Genomic DNA, 20,431 nt, shown 5'->3' with positions numbered 1-20,431 from the left:
CAGAAATAATCATCGGAAGATGAGTGAGAACTCATGGAACTTGGAAAAGAAAACATAAAATTGTCATGACTTATCAACAACAGGTGTTACCTTATAATAAACTCCTCTATTACAGGTTTGAGGGCAAAGATTTCACAAAAAGGCCAAGATCAGACAAACACCTGAGACTCCACACAGGAACAAAACCATCAGTGATTTTTGCGGATAAAGATTTAAGCAAAAGGCACACACCTCAAAGTCCACACATGAAACAAATCTCCAATTTGCAAGGACTGAGTGCATTATTTTAGACAGATAGATAAAAGTTTTGATGTGATCTTACAGCTAAGATCTGTTTTAAATGACAGTTCTGAACAGCCTCTTATAGACCTACCCACAGAGAGGGGAAAAGGAGTCAAGGAGTAACAATAATAAAATCATATTATTGCGTTACTCTCCATGAGACCCCATATTTGTTTGTTTGTTTGCATTCTCTGCATAGATAGATAAATAAATAGATAGATTTTGAAAACTGGGCTAAAACAAGAAAGTTATGGTTAGTTAACGATAAGATTCCCAAGCAGGCCAAATAATGTAAATAATGTCTAATCTGTTTTACATGTGCAACATAGTCCAAAATGCCTTTTTAAAATCATAACTTTCTTGATATTTGTGTTAAATAGAACAGGTAGCTCTGTTATATAACATTCCTATTTACTTTAAAACTTCATTTTAAAGCAGTTTTATTAAATGGCTGCTCTCGCAGAATATTACTCAGTGCAGTGGCAACAATTAATCTCGATTTTGAAGGTACTGCACACACTTAAATGACAACGAAGCACCCCCAAAACGAGCAAGGAACGGGTGGTGTTGTCACGCTGTGGAACATCTGCAGCTGCTCCTCCAGCTGTTTGCGTCATCACTTCCTGGTCAGCTGACTCCGAGGGACCGCCGCTAGCATCCACAATGACTGGAACGACTCGGCGTCCGAGACAGCTTTTAACATGAACTGGACGAGTCTGTAAAAGCACCATAAACCCAGAAATCCCCGGACCGATTGCCGACGCTCTGCGTGGAGGAGTTTATCAGCGTTGAGCTCCTGACATTCCGACAAACAGCAGGTAGCTAGTCGCGTTAGCCTCGTTAGCTTAGCACAGCTTAGCCTAGCTGGGTAAATGAGGGCCCTGCTTTTATTTGATGTAATTATTTAGTAATGACATTTAAGCGTCTGCATTGCTTCTTGGTGTTACTCTGTTTTAATGTGTTGCACTTTTATGACAACAGACAGCGACATTCATACATTTAGATAGCAAATAGCTTGATAAGCCACAGCTGTAATGTCTGTTCATTATTATTTTTAGCTGCTTTGTTAAAATGTCAGTCGCCATTCCAGCTTCTTTATATAGTTCTCTTTCAGACATTTTAAGCTATTACATTTTATTATTTTAATCTGATGAGTCCTGTTAAGCCAATGAATACAACATCTGGACTTTCTGTTTCAATATATAGATGTTCTGCTTTCTTTGTTCTGTTTATTTCAAGTTACAATCCATTAAATCTTTAATATTCAGCAGGTTTTTTCTGTCATCTCCATTAAGCCATTTGGTGTCATAATGTGTGACTTTTTCCCATGTAATAAATCCCAGCTTAGATATAAGTTCAGTTCTGATTTGATGGATTGTATCTTTAAAATCCTTGTCTTAAAATAGAAGTTCTTTTTATAAATTTCTCCAGCTCTTAACAGGTCAGACTGGGTTTTCCTCATTCTCTTTCTGTCCTTTCACTGCTTCAGATCTGTTCGCTGCCTCTCCTCTCCTCTCTTGGCTGGTGAAAAGGGCCCCCTCCAGGTGTTTTTGTTTTTGTTTTAACTCCAAACGCGGTGCCAGGAAAGGACGCTGGGAAAGCCACAGTGTCAGACTTAACCGGATTCAATGGTATCGGCCGTCTTGATGAAATGAGAGATAAGGGTGATGTGCATGAGTACATGTGCGTCTCCCAGATTATTACAGCTCTGCTAAGGTTGCATATTTTTTAGCTCAGTGTCCCAGATGCATTTTTTTAGTTGTATGTGTGTGATTGTGTGTTTGGCTGGAACACAAGGCGCTCAAACACAGACTCAAGGATGTGTTTTTGGAAGAACAGCTTGTTTTCCAGATTCGCTCTGCCCGATGTGAAGACGTTTCCTTTTGTACCACCTAAACCTCTGCGATTGTTCTGTCACTGTAAAACAAAACGCATTACCAAGTTTAGATTAACTAGATATGCAACAGTTTCCTTGGTGAATTCTGATTTCTTCTCAGACATTACATGAAGTCACTTTATTTGCCACAGAAAATCTGAAACTATAGTGCTCCAGGTTCTTAGGACAGAAGTATTTGTACAAGTGAAACCCAACTCAAAAAGAGTTACAGTCAGGTTTTTTCCCCCCCGACACTTCAAAACACAAAAGCATCACCAGATACAGGACAGGAACGTTTTCTTCAAGCAGTTCTAGTCGTGTCCAAGGTAATATTTGAGACCTCCTAGATCTGTTATCTGCTAAATGATTTGTTTTATTGCGATTCTATGCATGTACGGCTTGGCAGTCGTATCTAGTTACATTTGCCCATAGGTTTTGCAAAGTAAACTGGTCTTATATTATTTAAGTGACACCTGGTGCTATCAAGGAAAAACTTCAGATTTTACTGAGCAGCAAAACCATGATGGGATGTTTAAAAAAAAATGAAAGCTAACTTTGGTACTTCCTCACTGAATATACTTCTTTTATTTTGAGAGGTGAATCTGCTGGTCACTGGTCAAGCAGAGCAAGTAGAAAACCTGCAGAGCAGTCGGTAAATTCCTAAGTTTTATCTTAAAGTCATCCACTTCTGCAGCAGAAATTCACGGGATCGTGTTTTGCCTACACCAGTCAGCTTCACCAAATTAAAAAAAAAAAAAAAAGAGTAAAGAATTTTGTTTGATAGCTTCAGCACAGTGTTGTAGACGTATTGTCAACCACACAGACCGACCGACGTGGAAAACAGACCTTCGCCGCCTCTGCAGAGGAACGATAACCGCGGCATCACTGCGCCTCGTGTCTGCTCGTGTCTGACTGCGCTGCGAATCCGAACCTCTGCGTCTCAGAACCTTCGCTGACGATCTTTCCCTCCTGTCCTGCAGAGGGAGCCAGACCAGGAGGAGCAGCCTGAAGACAACATGCCCCCCAAGTTTAAACGGCACCTCAACGACGACGAGGTCACCGGATCCGTCCGCAGCGAGAGGGTGAGACGTAGACAGAGAGCTGGGGGTCGGGCTTGGAGCCACAATCAAGAACCGGAGAGTAAAAACAAACATGATAGAAGGGAGACGAAATCAATAACATTTCTATCTACTGCAGATTGACATTAAAAACACAAAAATGGCTGAAACTCAGTCAATTTTTCAGATATCGACCTAAGATTTAGCATGTTAGTAGCTAAGCGCTAACAAATTGGATAAGATCTTTGATTAAAATCTTGTCATTAACTATTTGCTTTAAACCCTTGTCTGTTAGTAAAACAGATTGAGCTTTTTCAGTTGCTGCTCCTGTTTTATGGAATAACTTACCTTTCCAGATTAGATCTGCCCACAGCTTGGATCATTTTAAATCGCTTCTTAAAACACATTTTTTACTCTTTGACATTTAATTGATGTATTGTTTCTGCTTAGTTTTATTATTTGTGTTATCGTTCTTGTACAGCACTTTGGTGCAGTTTTATACCTGCTTTTAAAGTGCTATATAAATAAATTTGACATTGACATTGACAAACATCCCTTGAGCCACTGGTTGGATTTTAATGAAACTTGCAGAAACTGATTTACAGTCAAATTAATTTAAGTTGGCCGCCACAGGTAATTGACTTTAGCCCAAACATAAAAAGGCTAATAAAATCATTCAGTTTTACAGCTAAAGGTTGGTGTGGTAGTGGCTGAGTCATTCACAACATACTCTGATTGTGACATTTTTCAAATATCGCACGAGATCGCGCCAATCGTCATTTTCAAGGTTTCCCCGAAACAGCTTCATTTCTGTCCCTTCTCATCAGAACAATGAGCTTAAACTATAACTCTGGGATGAACGGCAGCGGGCGATATGCTTTTCTTCAAGGAACGCTAGGCCTTTAACTATAATTGAACACAGATGATGGTTTAAATTGATGGGTGGTTGTTTTGTTTCTTTTTGCCATGAATGACTTTTTACATCAGAGGAAAAACAAAGGAAGAACCAGAAAACTGAGATGGGGGAAACAAAAGAGACTAAAGGTTTAAATGAGGTGACTCAGTGGCTGAGACTTTAGAACGTCCTGTGGCCAAATATCTGGTCCTCATCAAAACTGATCCTCCCGTCCCACCCACCTTTACCCCCCTCCCCCCTCCTCCCTCATTCCTCACTTCATTCGGCCCCCGTTTCCTTTGTTGCCATCCTGCTCTCTGTTGTTTTTAACTGGGATCAAAGCTAGGCTTACGGGACGACTTGCATAACAAAGCATCTCCTCCAACTTCCGTATGTGACGGTAGTTTTTCACCTTCTGATAATCGCTAACAGTTCTCCTCGCGTCTCCTGTCTTGATGGAAAGACAGACGAGTTGCACATAAGGAAAGCGTCAGTTCCCTCCCCCCCGACTTATAAAGAGCTTCATGTGGCCGCCATCCTTTAGGATTCTTCTGAGGTGACGTTGCGTTTACGGTGTATGTGCGCCCTGTGTAGCGTGCGTTGTCTGGCAGCTGTCACAAAGCATCCTCAGATTTCTTGTTGTTGCGGCTGGAGTTGGCGTTAACACGATGATAATGATGACTGCAACTACTGAAAGTTAAATGTTGTTATTCACCCTACTCGTAAAATAAAAAAAAAAAAAAAAGAGGGATTTTCCAACAGTTTTCTTTCTCTTATTAGAATTTATTGCAGCTGTTTTTCCACGACTAACACTTTGCTTGGATTAAAGGGGCTGGGGGGGGGTAGGCTGTGGTCCTGTACTCCTGAGGCTGCAGGTTCGAGCTCAGGTTGAGTCAAAAAGGGCATCCGGTGTAAAACAGTTGCCGAATCTTTCGTTCGAGTTCGCTCGCTGTGGCAACCGCTGCAGCAGGAAGCAGCCGAAAGGAAAACCAGCAACAACATTCTGCTTGGATTAAAGTGGGACAATCAACTTCAGGATCCCAGGGATGATGTTCTGTTCTTACATTTGAATCTGTTCAGAGGTTTTATTGGCCGTCAGCGTGATTATCCTGATTATCCAGGTCATTTTTGCAGGACGTTCAGGAGTTTTACAGAGCAGGGGTCTGAGTTTGGACACCACAGAAGGACCTTTACTGCCATCCACTATCTTAAGTGTACCAGACTGATATGTTGTGATTGCCTCCTGAAGGCAGGAAAGGCTTTCATTGATCTGCGTACGAGCTATAAGTATGTGAAGAGAAACGTGTTGATAATGAACTGATGTCTTGAACCAATCTCATGCAATATTCTGAGACCTCACATGGTCTGTTAGCGCTGAGAGGATGTGTTGAGGATGACGCTACTACCACATCAAACTTTAGCTCAGTATTGGTTACATTTAACTAAGTTGTAGCCAGTTTAGTGTTAGCTAAAACTGATTAACTACGGCGACCATCTTGAATTGGACTGACTCCAAAAGTTAATCAGTAGTCGAGTTTAATTAAAACTATCTGTCCAGTGGCTCAGGAGATATATGCTTTCAGAATCAAAGTACGTAAATTATTTTTATAACCCCGTTTTATAGGACTCAACTTGATTTTCTCTGACTCACAATCTTTATTTTATCCTTTCTTTTAACAGCGGAACCTTCTGGAGGAGGACTCTGATGAAGAAGAAGACTTTTTTCTGTGAGTTCGTGTGAGAATATTCGCAAAATAAGTTGTTTTTCTAATCTGAGAACAGTCGTAATCTATGTGGAAAATGAAAGTTAAGCTGCAGCAGGTAATTGTATTAATAATAGTTCTACGTGTTGTAAAAATGAAAAACGTTTCAAATGTGTGTTCTGTGTTGTGCTGGAGGATGCTGTTTTGTGTATATTCCCTTTTTTTTTTTTTAACTTATTTTACTGACAAAACATCTGTCTAGCTCAGGGGTCTCCAATCCTGGTCCTCGAGGGCCACCATCCTGCATGTTTTCCTTGTTTCCCTGCTCCAACACACCTGATTCAGTGGTTAAATCACCTCTTCATGTTCTGCAGAAGCCTGATAATCACCCATTGATTTAAATCAGCTGTGTTGGAGCAGAGAAACAAGTAAAACATGCAGGATGGTGGCCCTCGAGGACCAGGATTGGACACCCCTGGTCTAGCTATTTTAGAAAGTATTAACAAGATTTTTAGTTTGTAAAAACAATCATTAGGTACAGACTAGATGGAATTAGAGTGTAAATTTGGTTTGTTTTTCGCCAAAACAGCAGCAGAGTTCAAACTCGACATTGGTAACCATAACATCATTATCAATGTTTTCCAGGAGGGGGCCCACAGGACCCAGATTTGGAGCTCAGAATGACAAAATGAAGCAGTAAGTACTATCACACTCCTCACTGCAGCTAAAAACCAGAGGTCAGAGCAGATTTTGCTGCTGTCGTTATGTAACAGTGGCTCGACATGTTTACCAGAAGATGCTGGTCGTTGGGATATTGTGCAAGTCGGCCTATCACGTGCAGGTTTATTATGTAATTTTCGTAGGACGTCTCGGTGGCTCGGTTTCCACCCTAACCTCCGGTCAAAGGCAGACAAAGAACAGAGGAGGGCTTTGTTGAGGCGATCTGGCACGCGGAGTCGTTTCTTCGTTTGTCCCTGTCGTGGCCACGTGAAACTAGACGCTGTCATCAGAGTCCAGGAATGTCTCAGGCTCTTTCACGTCTCCTCCAAACTTCGAACGCGTGCCTCCTCGGCTGTTTCTGCACCTACACAATCTTTACCGTGCGGCCGAGCTGGAAGCGAAGACCGCAGACGTTCGCCAGAGAAAGTTATTTCTCGGTTTCACATGATATTTTCTCTCATTTTGAGAAGTTTCCAACCTCAAGCAGAGGTAGCACGAATAAAGTAAGGGTTTAATCATAACGCAGCAGCTATTTAACAGATGTGTCCCGGTCAAACTGAGACTATTTAAAATGATTTCATGCTGGTTGGCTAAAGATGGGTGCAGAAATGCTTGCGAAGAATAAAATCCGTCCTCTCACACAAACGTGTCTCCTCAGGGTGCAGTCGCAGGTGGATGAGGTGATCGATGTGATGCAGGAGAACATCTCCAAGGTGATAGAGAGGGGCGAGCGTCTCGACGACCTGCAGGACAAGTCAGGTGAGTCGCACCGGCACAGCGCTTGTTTTGGCGTCTCAGCACGCAGAACCCAAACAAAGTCGGCGCCCTCGGGAGCGTATTCGTCTTTGTTTTCACATTTACTTTCCACTAAAAGCTTTCAGATCCTTTTAGCCTCGGAGATCATCTGAGGATTTGACTAACAACGTCTGGGAAAACCTCCAGCAGTGTGCTGCGTCGAGTTTAAAAGATAAACGTTTGCAGACGAGGCTCATTTAGTGGATTTAGTGGCGGTGTCCTTAAACTGTTCGGCAGCGAAGGATTAGAAATGATCTCTGCTGTTTGTGAAAGGTTCTGATTGCAGGAAAACTACGTCGCTGTTGGTGTGACGGCTGTAAGTAAAGTTTAGTTCTGTAGCTGGAACAATTAGGAGGCTCTGTTTTTTATCAGCTTCCTCCATCGTAGCTGTTCTGACATTTGCAGAGCCGTTTCGTACAAAGAACCTGCTTGGAGTTTTTTTTTTTTTTTCCTATTTGAAGCGGTCTCTGCAAAGACTAAAGACGGTTTGATATAAAAACATTACAGTATAGTTGTTGTTTCTGTTCTTTAATGTACAACCCAGCCTGTGCTGCATTTACAGCCAAACCAAAGTTACTGGAATTTATAACTCTTTGTAGATGAACAGAGGCAATAAAAAGGGTAAAAGGTTTACACCAAAGGCAGTTTTTGTTCTTCGACAAAATAAACTACTTTTAACAGAGCGGGCCAGGAAAGTAGTAAAAATGTGACGTCACTAATGCTTTAATGTTTGGCCCAACCAAGACAAAAACATCAATTTCGTAGGTATTTCGTACGGGTAATTTGTAGTTCTGTAATTTCCTGGAAGTTGTTCTTCCAAGTTCGTGAATCACGCTGGACGAAGGAGCCCGATTTTGCTCACGGTTCTGCAGAACTGATCTGAGGAGGGCAAAGTCAAATCAAGCTGCTGATTAAAGCGATAAGAGCTGAAACTCAGAAGGGCTGCTGCACTTTAAAAAAAAGAAAAAAATCTGTGAAGATTTTAGCTACTTTAATCAAACAAAAAAAAACATTCCTTGAAGATCTCACGCTCACAGCATGTGTTGTGAACAACTCTCAGCTACCACCACGTCAAATTTTACCTCAGTAGCTATAAAATGAACTCAGTTGTAGCCATTTTTTGGCTTTTTAAGGTTGGTTGTGACAGTCATTTTGAAATGGATTGGGCCCAAAAGTTAATCAGTTGCAGATGTTCAGCAAATGACTATTTCCTGAAAGTTTCATTAAAATCCAGCCAGTTGTTCACGAGATATCATCTGATATCATCTGAGATATCATTCTTCAAAACAGGTGTTGCTCCGTCCTGAGGAAGTCCCACTTTGGTCAGGGCGTTAAAGTCACAGATTAGAAATGTTACCATTGCATCTAACACAGAAAACAATACAGTTTCACCTTCTTGTGAAGCAGTGAAACGTTGTTCAGGGTTGGTCAAACGCATTTTTGCACGTAAACACACTGTGTTCGCTGAGCGCCGGAGATCTGACCGGGTCCGGTGATTTGCCAGGTACGCATTAGAAAGCTTTGAACAAGTCTCTGACTCTCCCGCGGGGCGCTCGTCTTACACGTCCTCACACAGACACACACGGAATAGTTTCAGCAAAACGCTCGGCCCTGAGCTGCCCCCCCCTCCGCCGACGAAGCTCTGTGATTATCATACATCGTGCGCGCCCGTGACGCGTGATAATGACCGATAAACAACCTGCCAAAACAGCGGTGCACATCTGGAGCACATTTTTCGGCCTCGTTTGGGCTGTTTACATGGGGCTGTGCTGGTGTGGCTGATTGCGTGCCGCTGCTTTAGGAGCCGTCTCTGTTGCGAACACCGCGGTACGCTGTAAGTGACACGGAGGTCCGTTCAGGTAACCTGTTGTTAAATTCCCCAGGATTAACGAGCGTATTCTCACCGGGCCGCTGCGCTTTGTAGCGGTGACAGGTTGTAAACAGGCACACGGAGATGGAAACAGCAGACGCGAGGAGTTTAAACAGAGACTGGGAGAAGCACAGAACGGCACGCTAGGGAGCCGTAAGCTTCCTGTCAGTGTTCAGAGACACCCGAGTTAACAACAGTACCGGAGAACCAGACTGCAGTGTGGGGGCGAGCCCGCAGCAGAGTGGTGTTACAACACGGAACGACAGGAGGAAATGTGTTCTGTGCTCTGTTGTGTTTTAATTTTGGAAACCTTCATGACATTTTATGCTAACAGAGCTGACTGTGGAAACGCCAAGTCTTACACAACACACAGGCAGACAGCTTGAGTCACAGTATCCAACATCTGAGTGAAAACGATCAGTCACTTTATTGATTTTCTTTCTTCTTTTTTTTTGTGCCTAACAGTAACAGATGTCTTATTGTTCTCTGATTTGTTTTCGTCCTCGTGTGTCCTGCCCTGCCCCGCGGTCACGCGACGATGCAGAGAGCCTGTCAGACAACGCGTCTGCGTTCAGCAGCCGAGCCAAACAGCTGCACAGGAGGATGTGGTGGAGAGACGTGAAGGTGGGTGTCCGACTGTTTTATGACCGTCTGCACATCCATTCACGAGACACCTTCTGAACATCTCATAGCAGCGTTGTTTTGATCATTCCCTGCATTGAGAGACACGTTTTTAACGCGTTATACCATCAACAGATGAAGATGGTTATCGCTCTGGTCGTCGTCGTTGTTCTGCTGATTATCATCAGTGAGTATTAGACACATTACACAAGAAAGATTTAAATAAACAAAAGGTGAAGGACTCTTGCGTTACTGTTTTTTCTTTTTTTTCCCCCAGTCCCAGTGATCCTTCGATATCGTAACTGATGATGAGGATGAAGTAGAGCCTTCCTCCTCTTTTTCCCTGCATCCTGCTCACCTGCACACAGTCCACTCCAGCTCGGAGGCATCATCCTGCTGCTTGAAACCCGATTCAGCCTCAGCCTGTTTACGCTCAAGGACCTGGCCTTAAATCCTCACCTTATTACTGATCTTACCGTCAAATTCCCACACAAATCTGACGTGAGATCAGTTCAAAGGCTCCATTCCGTGAGACATATCATGCGCAGGGCCTCGGCTTTGCCTTGGCAAGAGGTCCGGCGTGTTACGTCACATAGATAGATACGGTAAAGCCCGTTAAGTCCAGCAGTTTGTTTTCAGGAGCTACTGTGTATCTGCACCAAGCAGATGAACCTCTGATGTCGACTCTGCTGCTTAAAATCTGAAACACGGAGGGTGAAAAGGTTGAAAGGGAACGGTTTTTGAACGACAGCACTTTTTTTTAAATTTCTACTCAGAACGGGGTGAAGGGTCATCCTCATATATGAGGCTTTTTTTGTCAGAAAACGTCACCGTTTCGACAGCTTTCCTCCTCAGCGAGAATGATTTTTTTCATGTGCTCGTACAGCAGTCTGCTTCGTAGCATTAAGCGCCATCGCTTCCTTCATTGTACAGAAGCACCCCGTCAAACCAAATCATCCAGGTTCTGAATGTCTAATCGCCGCTCTGTGCTCCAAACCTCTCACCTCCTCCTCGGTCGGGCGGAGCTCGGAGCCACATCGGTCACAGCTCCGCCGAAAGGTTTTTATTGAAATGAAAAGCTGGTTCTGTCTTTTTTTAAACTTTAAATTTGAAGGCATTATTTCTGCTTTATGTGACGCTTCGTATGACTGCCGGCATTTGCTACTGAAGGGACAGTTTGTCACCGTGCGGTCACGTTAGAAGATTTGGATCTCATGTGATACGAGTAAATCGCTGTGCCCTGAAACAAACATAGGTGTTGTTTTGACTTTATTAACTCTAAATGGTAACTTGATTATTTTTGTGTAATTTATTTTCGCTGTAAATACCGACTCTGTAAGGACAATGTACAGTACTCATTGGAAGACTGTGACGCTCTTTGCTCTGAAATAAAGGGGGTTTTAAAGGGCACTGGTCTGGTATTTTCTGGTTTGAACTGGTTGATCGTCTTGGGAGTGGGGGGGATGGAAAAGAAGTGAATAAAAGGGGGGGAAAAAAACTGATCATCCTCCCTTCAGTTCTGAACACATCTAAGTATCCTCCTGCTTCCAGTGCGAGCAAACTCCAGGGCTTTTATCTGCTCTCATTACCCGACTCCTTTTTTATTGGTTCGCGACTTTACTGGCACTGCGGAGTCCCGAGGTGGCCCTAAAGCTGGAGGCTCTGGAACCCCATGACGTGTTATTGCTCTGACAGACCCTCGGCTCAGATACGCACCTTCTGAGGGAGGAGGGACGAAACTGGCCCGCCGGGACACTTTGTTTTGTTGATGTATGGCAGATGGCTTCTTCGCCTCCCATCTGTTGCTGATGCACACAGCGGGGCACGGGAGGGGAGGGGGGGCTGGGCTCGGTTTCGGCCCCGGAGCGAGTTTAGGCTCACACACGCTGTTTGAACGCTATTTAACAAAAACTAAGCAAGAGCAAAGAAACTGAGCCAACCTTTGATTCAGTAGCTTATAGCGCCGACTTGAAGTAATCACGTTGTAGATAAGCGCATCAGTCTTTTCCTTCCTTCTCTTTCATTTCATGGTTCAGGGTTTTGGTTCACAGGCTCTCATCAAGTCATCTGAACTTCGCGCCCTTGCAACACCTGGAGTCGTTTTCAGTCGTCCTGCTGTAGATTCTCTCCATTTCCCTTTTAAATGATCCTGTTTCAGCTCAGCTTCAGCTGCCGTTTGACTCTAAAGCATGCTGGTATCCAGAGGAGGTAATGGTTGATTCAGTGATAACAATCAACCTTCTACCTCAGCAATTGTTTTTTTTTTTTGTTTTGCCTAACAACTATATATCGTGGCCATTCATCTGTACTTGATGATGTTCTTTATGAGTCTCATAATAGTTCATATATAAACAATTTTAACATTAAAAGAAGATATACTTTGTTTTTTTCTACCTTAACTAAATTGAGTTTTCCTGGGGTCTGGACATCTACACATAGGAGATCAAATGACTTGTACTGTGTTGTGCTGAAGTTGATGTAAAGTCCACACAGTCCTGTTAAAAAGCTGATAATTTGTGATGTAAAACATCAGCCCAATCATTTCTCATCCTTAATGTGACACTATATCCCGTATAACACCTTTCAGTCTTCATAGGAGGCGGGCTACACCTTGACTTTGTAATATTTGCCCATAATTCCTTCTATAAGAGCTCCGATAAACAGGTATTTGAAGCTTTTCATCATTCCCGCCACCTTGCCTAAAACCCCCACTTCCAGCTGAAGAAATGCAGCCCCACAGCATGATGCGGCCACCCCCATGTTCCACTCTGGGGAGGGTGTTCTGGTGATCCACAGTCATGGATCTGTGTAATTTAATCAGAAGGTGCTTCAACACAAAGTTTAAGGGTGTGCGCACTTTATCAGCCATCTTATTGCATCTTTTTCTTATTTTTTTCATATATTTTTTTGTTTTGTTTTCAGCTGAGTTGTGTAGGATATGTGTCCCATTAAAGAAGAAAAAATTTTCAAGTGACCGATTGGGGTTTCGTTCACAAAAATCACAAAAACCCGGTGTTTTTCACGGGGGCGTGAGGAATTTTTACATCCACTGTACATGACGTCGCCGAGTACTGTTTGTCCTCTCTGCCGGGCCGGGCCGTTTCATACTGGCAGCAGAGGATGTTATGATCCTCATACTGGATGACTTCACGTTCCGGGCATAGTGACAGCTGTATGAGTGACATAAAACAGAGTCAAAATCCCAAGTAGGCGAGTGGGTGACACACACTTTGTCCTCTGGACACTGTGGATTTGTCAGCGGCTGGAGAAATCCCACGAAACAATCCTGCTACTAATTTTCTGAAAATAGGTCAAATGTAAAAGTAACCAGCCAAACATTTATTTATAGGTTTGTTATATTTTGCTGATTTGGTAGCCTGCTTCCTCTTTTATTTTGAAATGTTCCTTTTAGTTCTGCTTACCTCTCACCAGTTTTCTTATCTACTTTACTTGTACACTTTCTTTTCCAAGTGGAAGTTTATCTAATCGCAAATGCAACACTATTATTTACACATCCTAGTATGTAAAAATATGCAAAAATGATCTCCAGATTCAGATTTTGGTTTTGAAGTCGTGCCCAGGTTGTGAACACGGCAGGTCTCTGTTTTCTACATTAGGCCTGTGATGTGTTAAACAAGCGCTGACAGAAACAGCAGAGGGTGACACCGACCGACAAGGAGAAGTGTGTGTGTGTGTGTTTTCAAGGGTCTGAATACGTTTTCAGTCCTTGCAGCTTTCTGTCACTTTGCGTCCGGGGAGATGGTTCAGAGGTCAGGGATGGATGACACGTCTGAAACACGGGTGGAGGTGAAGATGTGAGGTGGGGGAGGGAAACCCAGGGGCCGTACGGTGGACACAAACAAAGCCGCTGTAAATATATGAAAGTAAAATGAGAGACTGACAGATGTCTATGCCTTTGCACCTTCTTTGGATTGCACTTTGGAAATGGGGCCCTCGGTTCGGCGTGCTAACGACTTGAACGGTGAGGGACAGGAAGTTCTTTCATGTTGTGGAGTCATGCAAACACGGTGGGGTATGGTTCACATCTAACCCAGGCTCCAGTTTGTGTCCACGTCAGATGTGTCTCCTTACATTCGGGGTGCCAAATGTAAGGAGACACCGGCTCCTCAGGAGGAAACCGTATCCCAGCAGGGATCTGCTCTCCCCGCCACGCTGGACCCAAACCTTTAATCCCCTTCAGCTCGCAAGACCTGCATCTGAAGGGAAGTCTTTTCAGGTGAGATGTGCAAAATCAAAAAAAAAGGGCACGAATCTTCACAAAACAGTGAGCACATTCTTGAATTTAAATATATATATATTCACAGTGGCACAAAAAAGGTGAGAATGATCCAAAATGAGATGTTTTTGTCTCTAAAATAGCTGGCATTCCTTTGCTTACTTTTTTTTCCCCCCTTAAAATTCTTCCTTCCCTCTCCCTCCCTTTCACCTTTCCTCCCTCCCTCCCTCCTGCCTTTTACTTCGCCCTGTTTTCCAGCTTCCCTCCTTGCGTCCCCTTCCAGATTGTATAAATATCTGGGAGCTGTTGGGGAGAGCTCAGTGTGGCAAAGCCCTTCACTTAGAACGAGACAGGAAGAGGAGGAAGAGGAGGAAAGCACAGGTCACAGCGGCGGCGAAACAAGAGAGAACTGACTGAAGACGGAGCAAAAACAGAACCTTACTAGAAATTGGGAATTGAAGGATCGTTTTAGAATAACTGTAGACCGTCCTAAACATGTTCTTCCTCGTGTCCCTGTGTGTGTTTGGTCTTCTGCTGCGAGGCGATGCCCAGGACCGAGCCTCTCTGTGGAGGGGAAACGACCGGAGCGGGCGGTGCCAGTACACCTTCACCGTGCCCAGCCCCGCTGAGGCCAGCTGCCCGCAGGTCGGCCCCCCGGAGGTGGAGGGCCTGAAGGCCAGGCTCGGCGTGCTGGAAGCGCTGGTGGCCCAGCTCAGCGGCAGGGACGACCAGTCACCAGGAGGCCACGGAAGCACCGGGGTCAGGGGTCACGCCGAGCTTCAGGAGGCCCTGAACCGAGCCCTGGGCGAGAGGAACCTGCTGCAGGGGGAGAAGGAGCGTCTGGAGAGGGAGCTGCAGGGGCTTCAGCGCAGGGTGGAGGAGATGAGGAGGGAGACAGAGAGGCTGAGGAACAGACCGTGTCCCCCTCAGATCCCTGTGGTCCAAAGCAGCTCCTCTCAGCAGGACAGAAACCCAATCAGACCTGCTGCTGGTGAGAAACATACACCCCCACAAAAAAAAAAACAACTAAAAGAACACAAATATAAACCAATATTTCTACCTACTAATTAGAATTTTAAGCTGTTTAGGCAAATATTCACATGCATTTTATTTTTACTTTGCAATTCTTGCCTGCTTACAGAGTATTTCTATGTGGGAGGTTTTTTAAAATGTATAAAAGCCATTAAAAAAAGTGCTTAACCGTCCTCTGTTTGTGTCTAACTCGAACTGAAATGGAAACGTCAGATTCCTTTTGACACCCTGTTATAATGTTAACACACCAAAGAGGAATGACGTTAACATTTTCACGAAAAACGTGTCTTTTTGTGCGTGTGTGTGTTTTTTTTGCACTGTAATGTTTTGGTTGGCCCATTAGCCTGCAGTGACACTCGGATGATCTGGTGTCCTGGCTCCCTGGCGCCCTTGCCTTGCTTTTAGAAACTCTGGAGGCAGGCCAGTGATGGGCAGAACCTGCTGTCTGTCTTTCCCTCAGCGTTCGGACAGGCAGGGGGAGCGGGGAGCTGTAATGTGATGCAGCAGCTCTGACATGAAGGCGGCGGCTCTGTTAAGACCCGGTGTTCCTCCCAGTCCCTCTCGCTCCCTGTTCTCCACCCCTCTCTCAGTTCTCGGTGAAGCGTCTCTCCGTCTACCCCCACCTGGAACTCGGACTTCCAGGAGCTGTAAATCTCCCACTCTCCCTGCTTCAGGGGGATTATGTACTCCTGCATCCTCTCTGCCTCGTGTTTTCACCTGCGGACTGAAATACACAGACAGGCCCCCCCTCTCCCCGAGGGTGACCCGCAGATGCCGAATAGATCAGACTCAGAGGAAGACATTGCGACATTGCAAGGAGAGAGGAGAGGAAGAGGAGACATAAATCAAACCGCGACTTTGTTAGTAAAACAACTCTGACAGGATGCTTCTTTTTTTATTTTTTTATTGCTTACAGCCCCGGCAGTCGTTATGAGCTTCAGGGATGCTTGCCATTAAAACTATATGAGCTGATGTCAATTGTTGACCTTTAAAACAGACGTCCACATAAACTTTATGCATAACTGACAGCACAGAGCAGCAGGGCACACTACAGATGGCATCAGCATCTCTGAAATCCGAGGTAAAACAGGAGGATGGAGAGTTTCAGTGCTGCGTGGGACAACGATATGTTTAGATTGTGTTCAGGCTCCTTACACAGAACCACCGGTGGGAATATTAGTAAGCTTTACAGCCTTTTGCTGCCTTTTGGTACAGCTGCGCTCCTTCCAACACTTCAGAAACCTTTGCTCTGCTCAAGACGTGAGCCTTCGCAAACACATTATTCTGTTGCACCTGTTGTTCATCATCTGCCTCGTTTAGCCCCCCTCCGGTCTTCCTTACCACTGCGGATCAACGTCAGCTCCCAGATGTGGACGATTAGCGTTCTCGGCATCGTCAAAGCTGAGTTTGCCTGCCGGACGCTGCACGCAGCATGAAGACGTTGTCACGCATGGGCACAGATTAACAGTCCCACTTCACGGGTCAGCTTTCACGGAAACGTAAACAGGCAGCTCATCTGTTTTGGCCCTGCGTAAACATCGCAGTGTTTACAGCTTCAAGCCCGACCTGTCAGTTCACAGTTTGCCAGATGCTGTTTGTCAGGGTTTCGTTTCATTGGTCGACCAAACAATAGAGGAAACCGATAACAGAAGAAAAGAGAGATGAATGATGGGGATTTAGGCAGCTTGTTTGGAGTTTTGAAGTTGACTGCTGGCGTATGATGGTGGTGAGTGTGTGTGTGTGTTATGGTCAGTCAATCTTCAGACTGTCTGACTCCAGAGCAGCTGGGAATCCCTTTAGGAGTGTTTGATCCCTGCGGTCACATTCCCTGCTGTCAAACAAACTCACCCTGAGCTATTGTACACAACCTGAAAACCTGCAACAGAAATCACTCAGCTGTGATGTTTGTGTGTGTGTGTGTGTGTGTGTGTTTAGGCTCCAGTCAGATGTCTCACCTGATAACGAGGCCCAACAGGCAGGGGGACAGCAGCAACCTGAGAGGTGAGCCGGGTCTTCCTGCCGTGGGGGGTGTTTCACTCCATGCGATGTTTGCAGACCGCTCAGAACTCTCCGTCTCTGTTCAGACTCGGCGTGGCAGTACGGGACGTCGGGCTTCCAGGAGCTGAAGGCCGAGGTGACCGAGGTGCCCGCTCCCGACGGCAGCCAGGACGGCACAGGTCTGTCTTCAACCTGAGAGGGCTTGCTCCCTCCGAAGAGGTCACACACAGTACAGGGACAGAGAAACATTCAGCTGAAGGCATGCATGTTTTGTTTGAGATCTTTGATTCAAACCTGACTGATCTAGCATGCAAAAAAAAAAAAAAAAGGAAAACAAAGCTCCCTCAAAGGTAGAAAGAGCTAAAAATTACAGAAAAAAACAGAATCCCCCAAAACACAATAAAGTATATTGTATCATACTGTATGACTCTCCCCCATCCCTTTATGTGACCTCTCAAACACGACGCTCACCCACTTGCTGACAGCCTTAAAGCAAATACTGCTATTAATACTGAAGCATCTGAGGCGAGAATACCGCTGTCATACCAAACTGCTGGTATGAGGGCCCCTCTGAGGTTCACGTTTGAGCGTAGAGGGAAAGCACGTTTCATAAGGCTGTCGTTTACCTTCGCTGCTAATGGAACGGGTTTCCCTAAAAGCAGCTCGTGCAACAGCAGGTTTAACGATGAAAATACAGCTGTGGTCAACACAGATTACCAACCAGTCTCAGATGATGCAGCACAGTAATGAGTGTATTTAGAAGACATATCCCAGTCTAACTTTAAACCCGGTGATGCTCGCAGCACCTGGGAGCAGGGTTGTATTTTAGGAAGGGTCAGCCCGATCATTTTCACTGTAACCCAGGATGAGGTGCCCGCAAACCCGCTGCGGCTCTGACGGTGGCGGATCATTTTTACAGCACCTGGGGCAAATTATTCCCTCTGACCAGATGAACCTGGGCCACGATGGGGGCGAACCATTTTTACCACCCGGGTCACCTAAACTCTCTTTGTAGAGGAACGGATTCCAAACTTCGTCATGATGATTGAAAATGTAAAACAGCAAGCCTTCGAGCGCAACGCGCGTATCATTCTAAAACTGTTGACCTCTTCTGAGCCAAACATGACTAAACATGTCAGAAACCTCTCCGTCGTTGCCTCTCATGTGCCGTTTGTTCCCGCCCGCAGGTTGCGGGGCTCTGGTTTCGGTTGGCGAGCCGATCACTCACAAGAAGGCCGACAACATAGCAGGCAAATACGGTGTCTGGATGCAGGATCCCGAGGCCGTTTCCCCGTACGGACCCAACATGATCTGGCGCATCGACACGATCGGCACTGAGGTCAGGCAGCTGTTTGGATACGATGACATGGAGCAGCTCTCTAAAGGCTTCCCATCCAAGGTAGGGGGAGTCACATGGGTGGTATTCGCTGAGGCAGTAAAGATCTTCGACCTTTTCCGGTAACTGGCCCCATATTTTCTTCTTGTGGCAGGTCCTGCTGCTGCCTGACCCCTTAGAAAGCACCGGGGCCACTCTCTATCGGGGCTCCCTGTACTACCAGAGACGCCTCAGTCGTACTCTGATCCGCTACGATCTGGCTTCCGAGAGCATCGCGGCCCGTCGGGAGCTTCCCCACGCGGGCTTCCACGGCCAGTTCCCTTACTCTTGGGGGGGCTACACGGACATCGACCTGTCCGTGGACGAGAAGGGCCTGTGGGCCGTCTACTCCACCAACAAGGCCCAGGGAGCGATTGTGATTTCGCAGCTGGATCCCCACACCCTGGAGGTGAAGAAGAGCTGGGAGACCAACATCAGGAAGGCGTCCGTGGCCAACTCCTTCATCGTCTGCGGGAAGCTGTACACCGTGGCCAGCTACGCAGCTCACAACACCCTCGTCAACTACCTGTACGACACCGAGACCAGCCAGGGGAGGGCCACGTCCATCCCCTTCAAGAATAAGTACGGCTACAACAGCATGATTGACTACAGCCTGGCTCAGAGGAAGCTGTTTGCCTGGGACAACTTCCACTTAGTGTCCTATGACATCAGGTTGGGGCAGCAGGCCAACTGAGGCCAGCACCGGGGACTATTAAAAAAAAAAAAGAAAAGAAAAAGTGACATTTGCTCACCTGTTCCTGCTCCAGAGACTCACAGTTTTAGAGCAGAGCATGAGCGGCAGCAGTAGTTAGAAAGCCGACACCACCAGTATTCAGAAATAGGAGAGCTGAAGTGACTCACCTGAGGAACAGCGCCCCCAGCAGGTCCGCTCTCCTCTCTCTCTCTCTTTGTCTTACCGTGGCACGGCCCACAAACCTCGTTCTCAGATGAATTATTTTTGTACCGCCTTTAATGCAGATGTATGTATTTTTCTTGTTTTTCACGTTCAAGCCAAATATATTGGAATCTAAACGCCGAACCGTGGTTTGACCTTAAAGGGATAGTTCAGATCTTTTGAAGTAGGGTTCTGTGGGAAAGATTATGAACTATTACTATCTCACCTGTTGCAGATAGCTCTTTGAGAGGCCTCAGTGTGGAGAAACAGAATTTAATTATTACCAGACGGACAAGATAATGGCTTTTCTGAGCGGGGCTAAGACCAGAGTGGATTGCTGCTGCCTTCAAACAGCTCCGACCTTAAAGATTTTATACCAAACACTATTTTATATACCATCACATCAACATTTAACATTGCACTGTTATTTTCATAGAATTATATGGTTATTTGCACAAATATCAACTCATATAAAGCAATGCCTGGGAAACTTCCCAATTTCTGTTGGAATAACGGTGTAATGCAAAACTAACAACTTTATTTCTTCAAACAGACGTTTGTTTATGGCGCTATCTGCAACAAGTAAGATATTAAATGTCCGCAGTCATTCCTCAGAACCCCATTTCAAAAGACCTGAACTATCCCTTTAAGAGGGAAGATCCTTCTGGACCCTTTTTCATCGCAAACTCCTGTGGTTCTACAAGCCTCGCAGTGATTTATTAGTCAACACCTTTGAATAAATAGACTGCTCTTTTACATAGCATTTACTGAATACCGCATGTATTTGTACAGTGTAGTTAAATATTAGCAAAGTGTCCAAAGGTCATCATGAAATAAACCTTTATCTTAAGATTTTAAAGAGTTTGTGTGGTTATTTTATTTTATTTTTTAAAGAAAATTATTGTAAGAAGTAAACTAGAAACAGAACTGTCAAAAACTTGGATCCTACCCAAATTCAAATGAGAACTTCTATCCTCTCTCCAGACAAATTATGTGAATTTTCAGACCATTTTTTTTTGTTTAAGTACAAACATTTACTATAAATGTTTGAACAATGGTTGTACTTTAAAAGTG

The 20,431-nt window shown here is 45.0% G+C and overlaps 2 protein-coding genes across 3 annotated transcripts; both read left to right on the top strand.

The window, feature by feature from the left end:
- Nucleotides 1-894: 894 nt before the first annotated feature.
- Nucleotides 895-11,241, top strand: vamp4 (vesicle-associated membrane protein 4). Of its 2 annotated transcripts, XM_017428858.3 has the most exons (9): nucleotides 895-1,100; nucleotides 1,772-1,913; nucleotides 3,139-3,240; nucleotides 5,792-5,838; nucleotides 6,460-6,510; nucleotides 7,193-7,293; nucleotides 9,744-9,823; nucleotides 9,956-10,007; nucleotides 10,098-11,241. In XM_017428858.3, the coding sequence occupies exons 2-9, from the start codon at nucleotides 1,911-1,913 to the stop codon at nucleotides 10,124-10,126; spliced, it is 465 nt and encodes a 154-aa protein (XP_017284347.1). In that variant the 5' UTR covers nucleotides 895-1,100; nucleotides 1,772-1,910; the 3' UTR covers nucleotides 10,127-11,241. The 2 variants fall into 2 exon arrangements, with proteins under 2 accessions (XP_017284347.1, XP_017284348.1); XM_017428859.3 differs by lacking the exon at nucleotides 1,772-1,913.
- A 3,114-nt stretch (nucleotides 11,242-14,355) lies between these two features.
- On the top strand, nucleotides 14,356-20,209 carry myoc (myocilin). The gene is made up of 5 exons (XM_017428851.3): nucleotides 14,356-15,048; nucleotides 17,025-17,090; nucleotides 17,174-17,266; nucleotides 18,275-18,486; nucleotides 18,578-20,209. Exons 1-5 carry the CDS (start codon nucleotides 14,553-14,555, stop codon nucleotides 19,154-19,156), a joined length of 1,446 nt encoding a protein of 481 aa, XP_017284340.1. The 5' UTR covers nucleotides 14,356-14,552; the 3' UTR covers nucleotides 19,157-20,209.
- Nucleotides 20,210-20,431: the final 222 nt, after the last annotated feature.

The sequence above is a fragment of the Kryptolebias marmoratus genome, linkage group LG24 (assembly GCF_001649575.2).
Source record: "Kryptolebias marmoratus isolate JLee-2015 linkage group LG24, ASM164957v2, whole genome shotgun sequence".
Classification (NCBI taxonomy): domain Eukaryota; kingdom Metazoa; phylum Chordata; class Actinopteri; order Cyprinodontiformes; family Rivulidae; genus Kryptolebias; species Kryptolebias marmoratus.
This window is presented reverse-complemented; position numbering and strand designations above follow the sequence as displayed.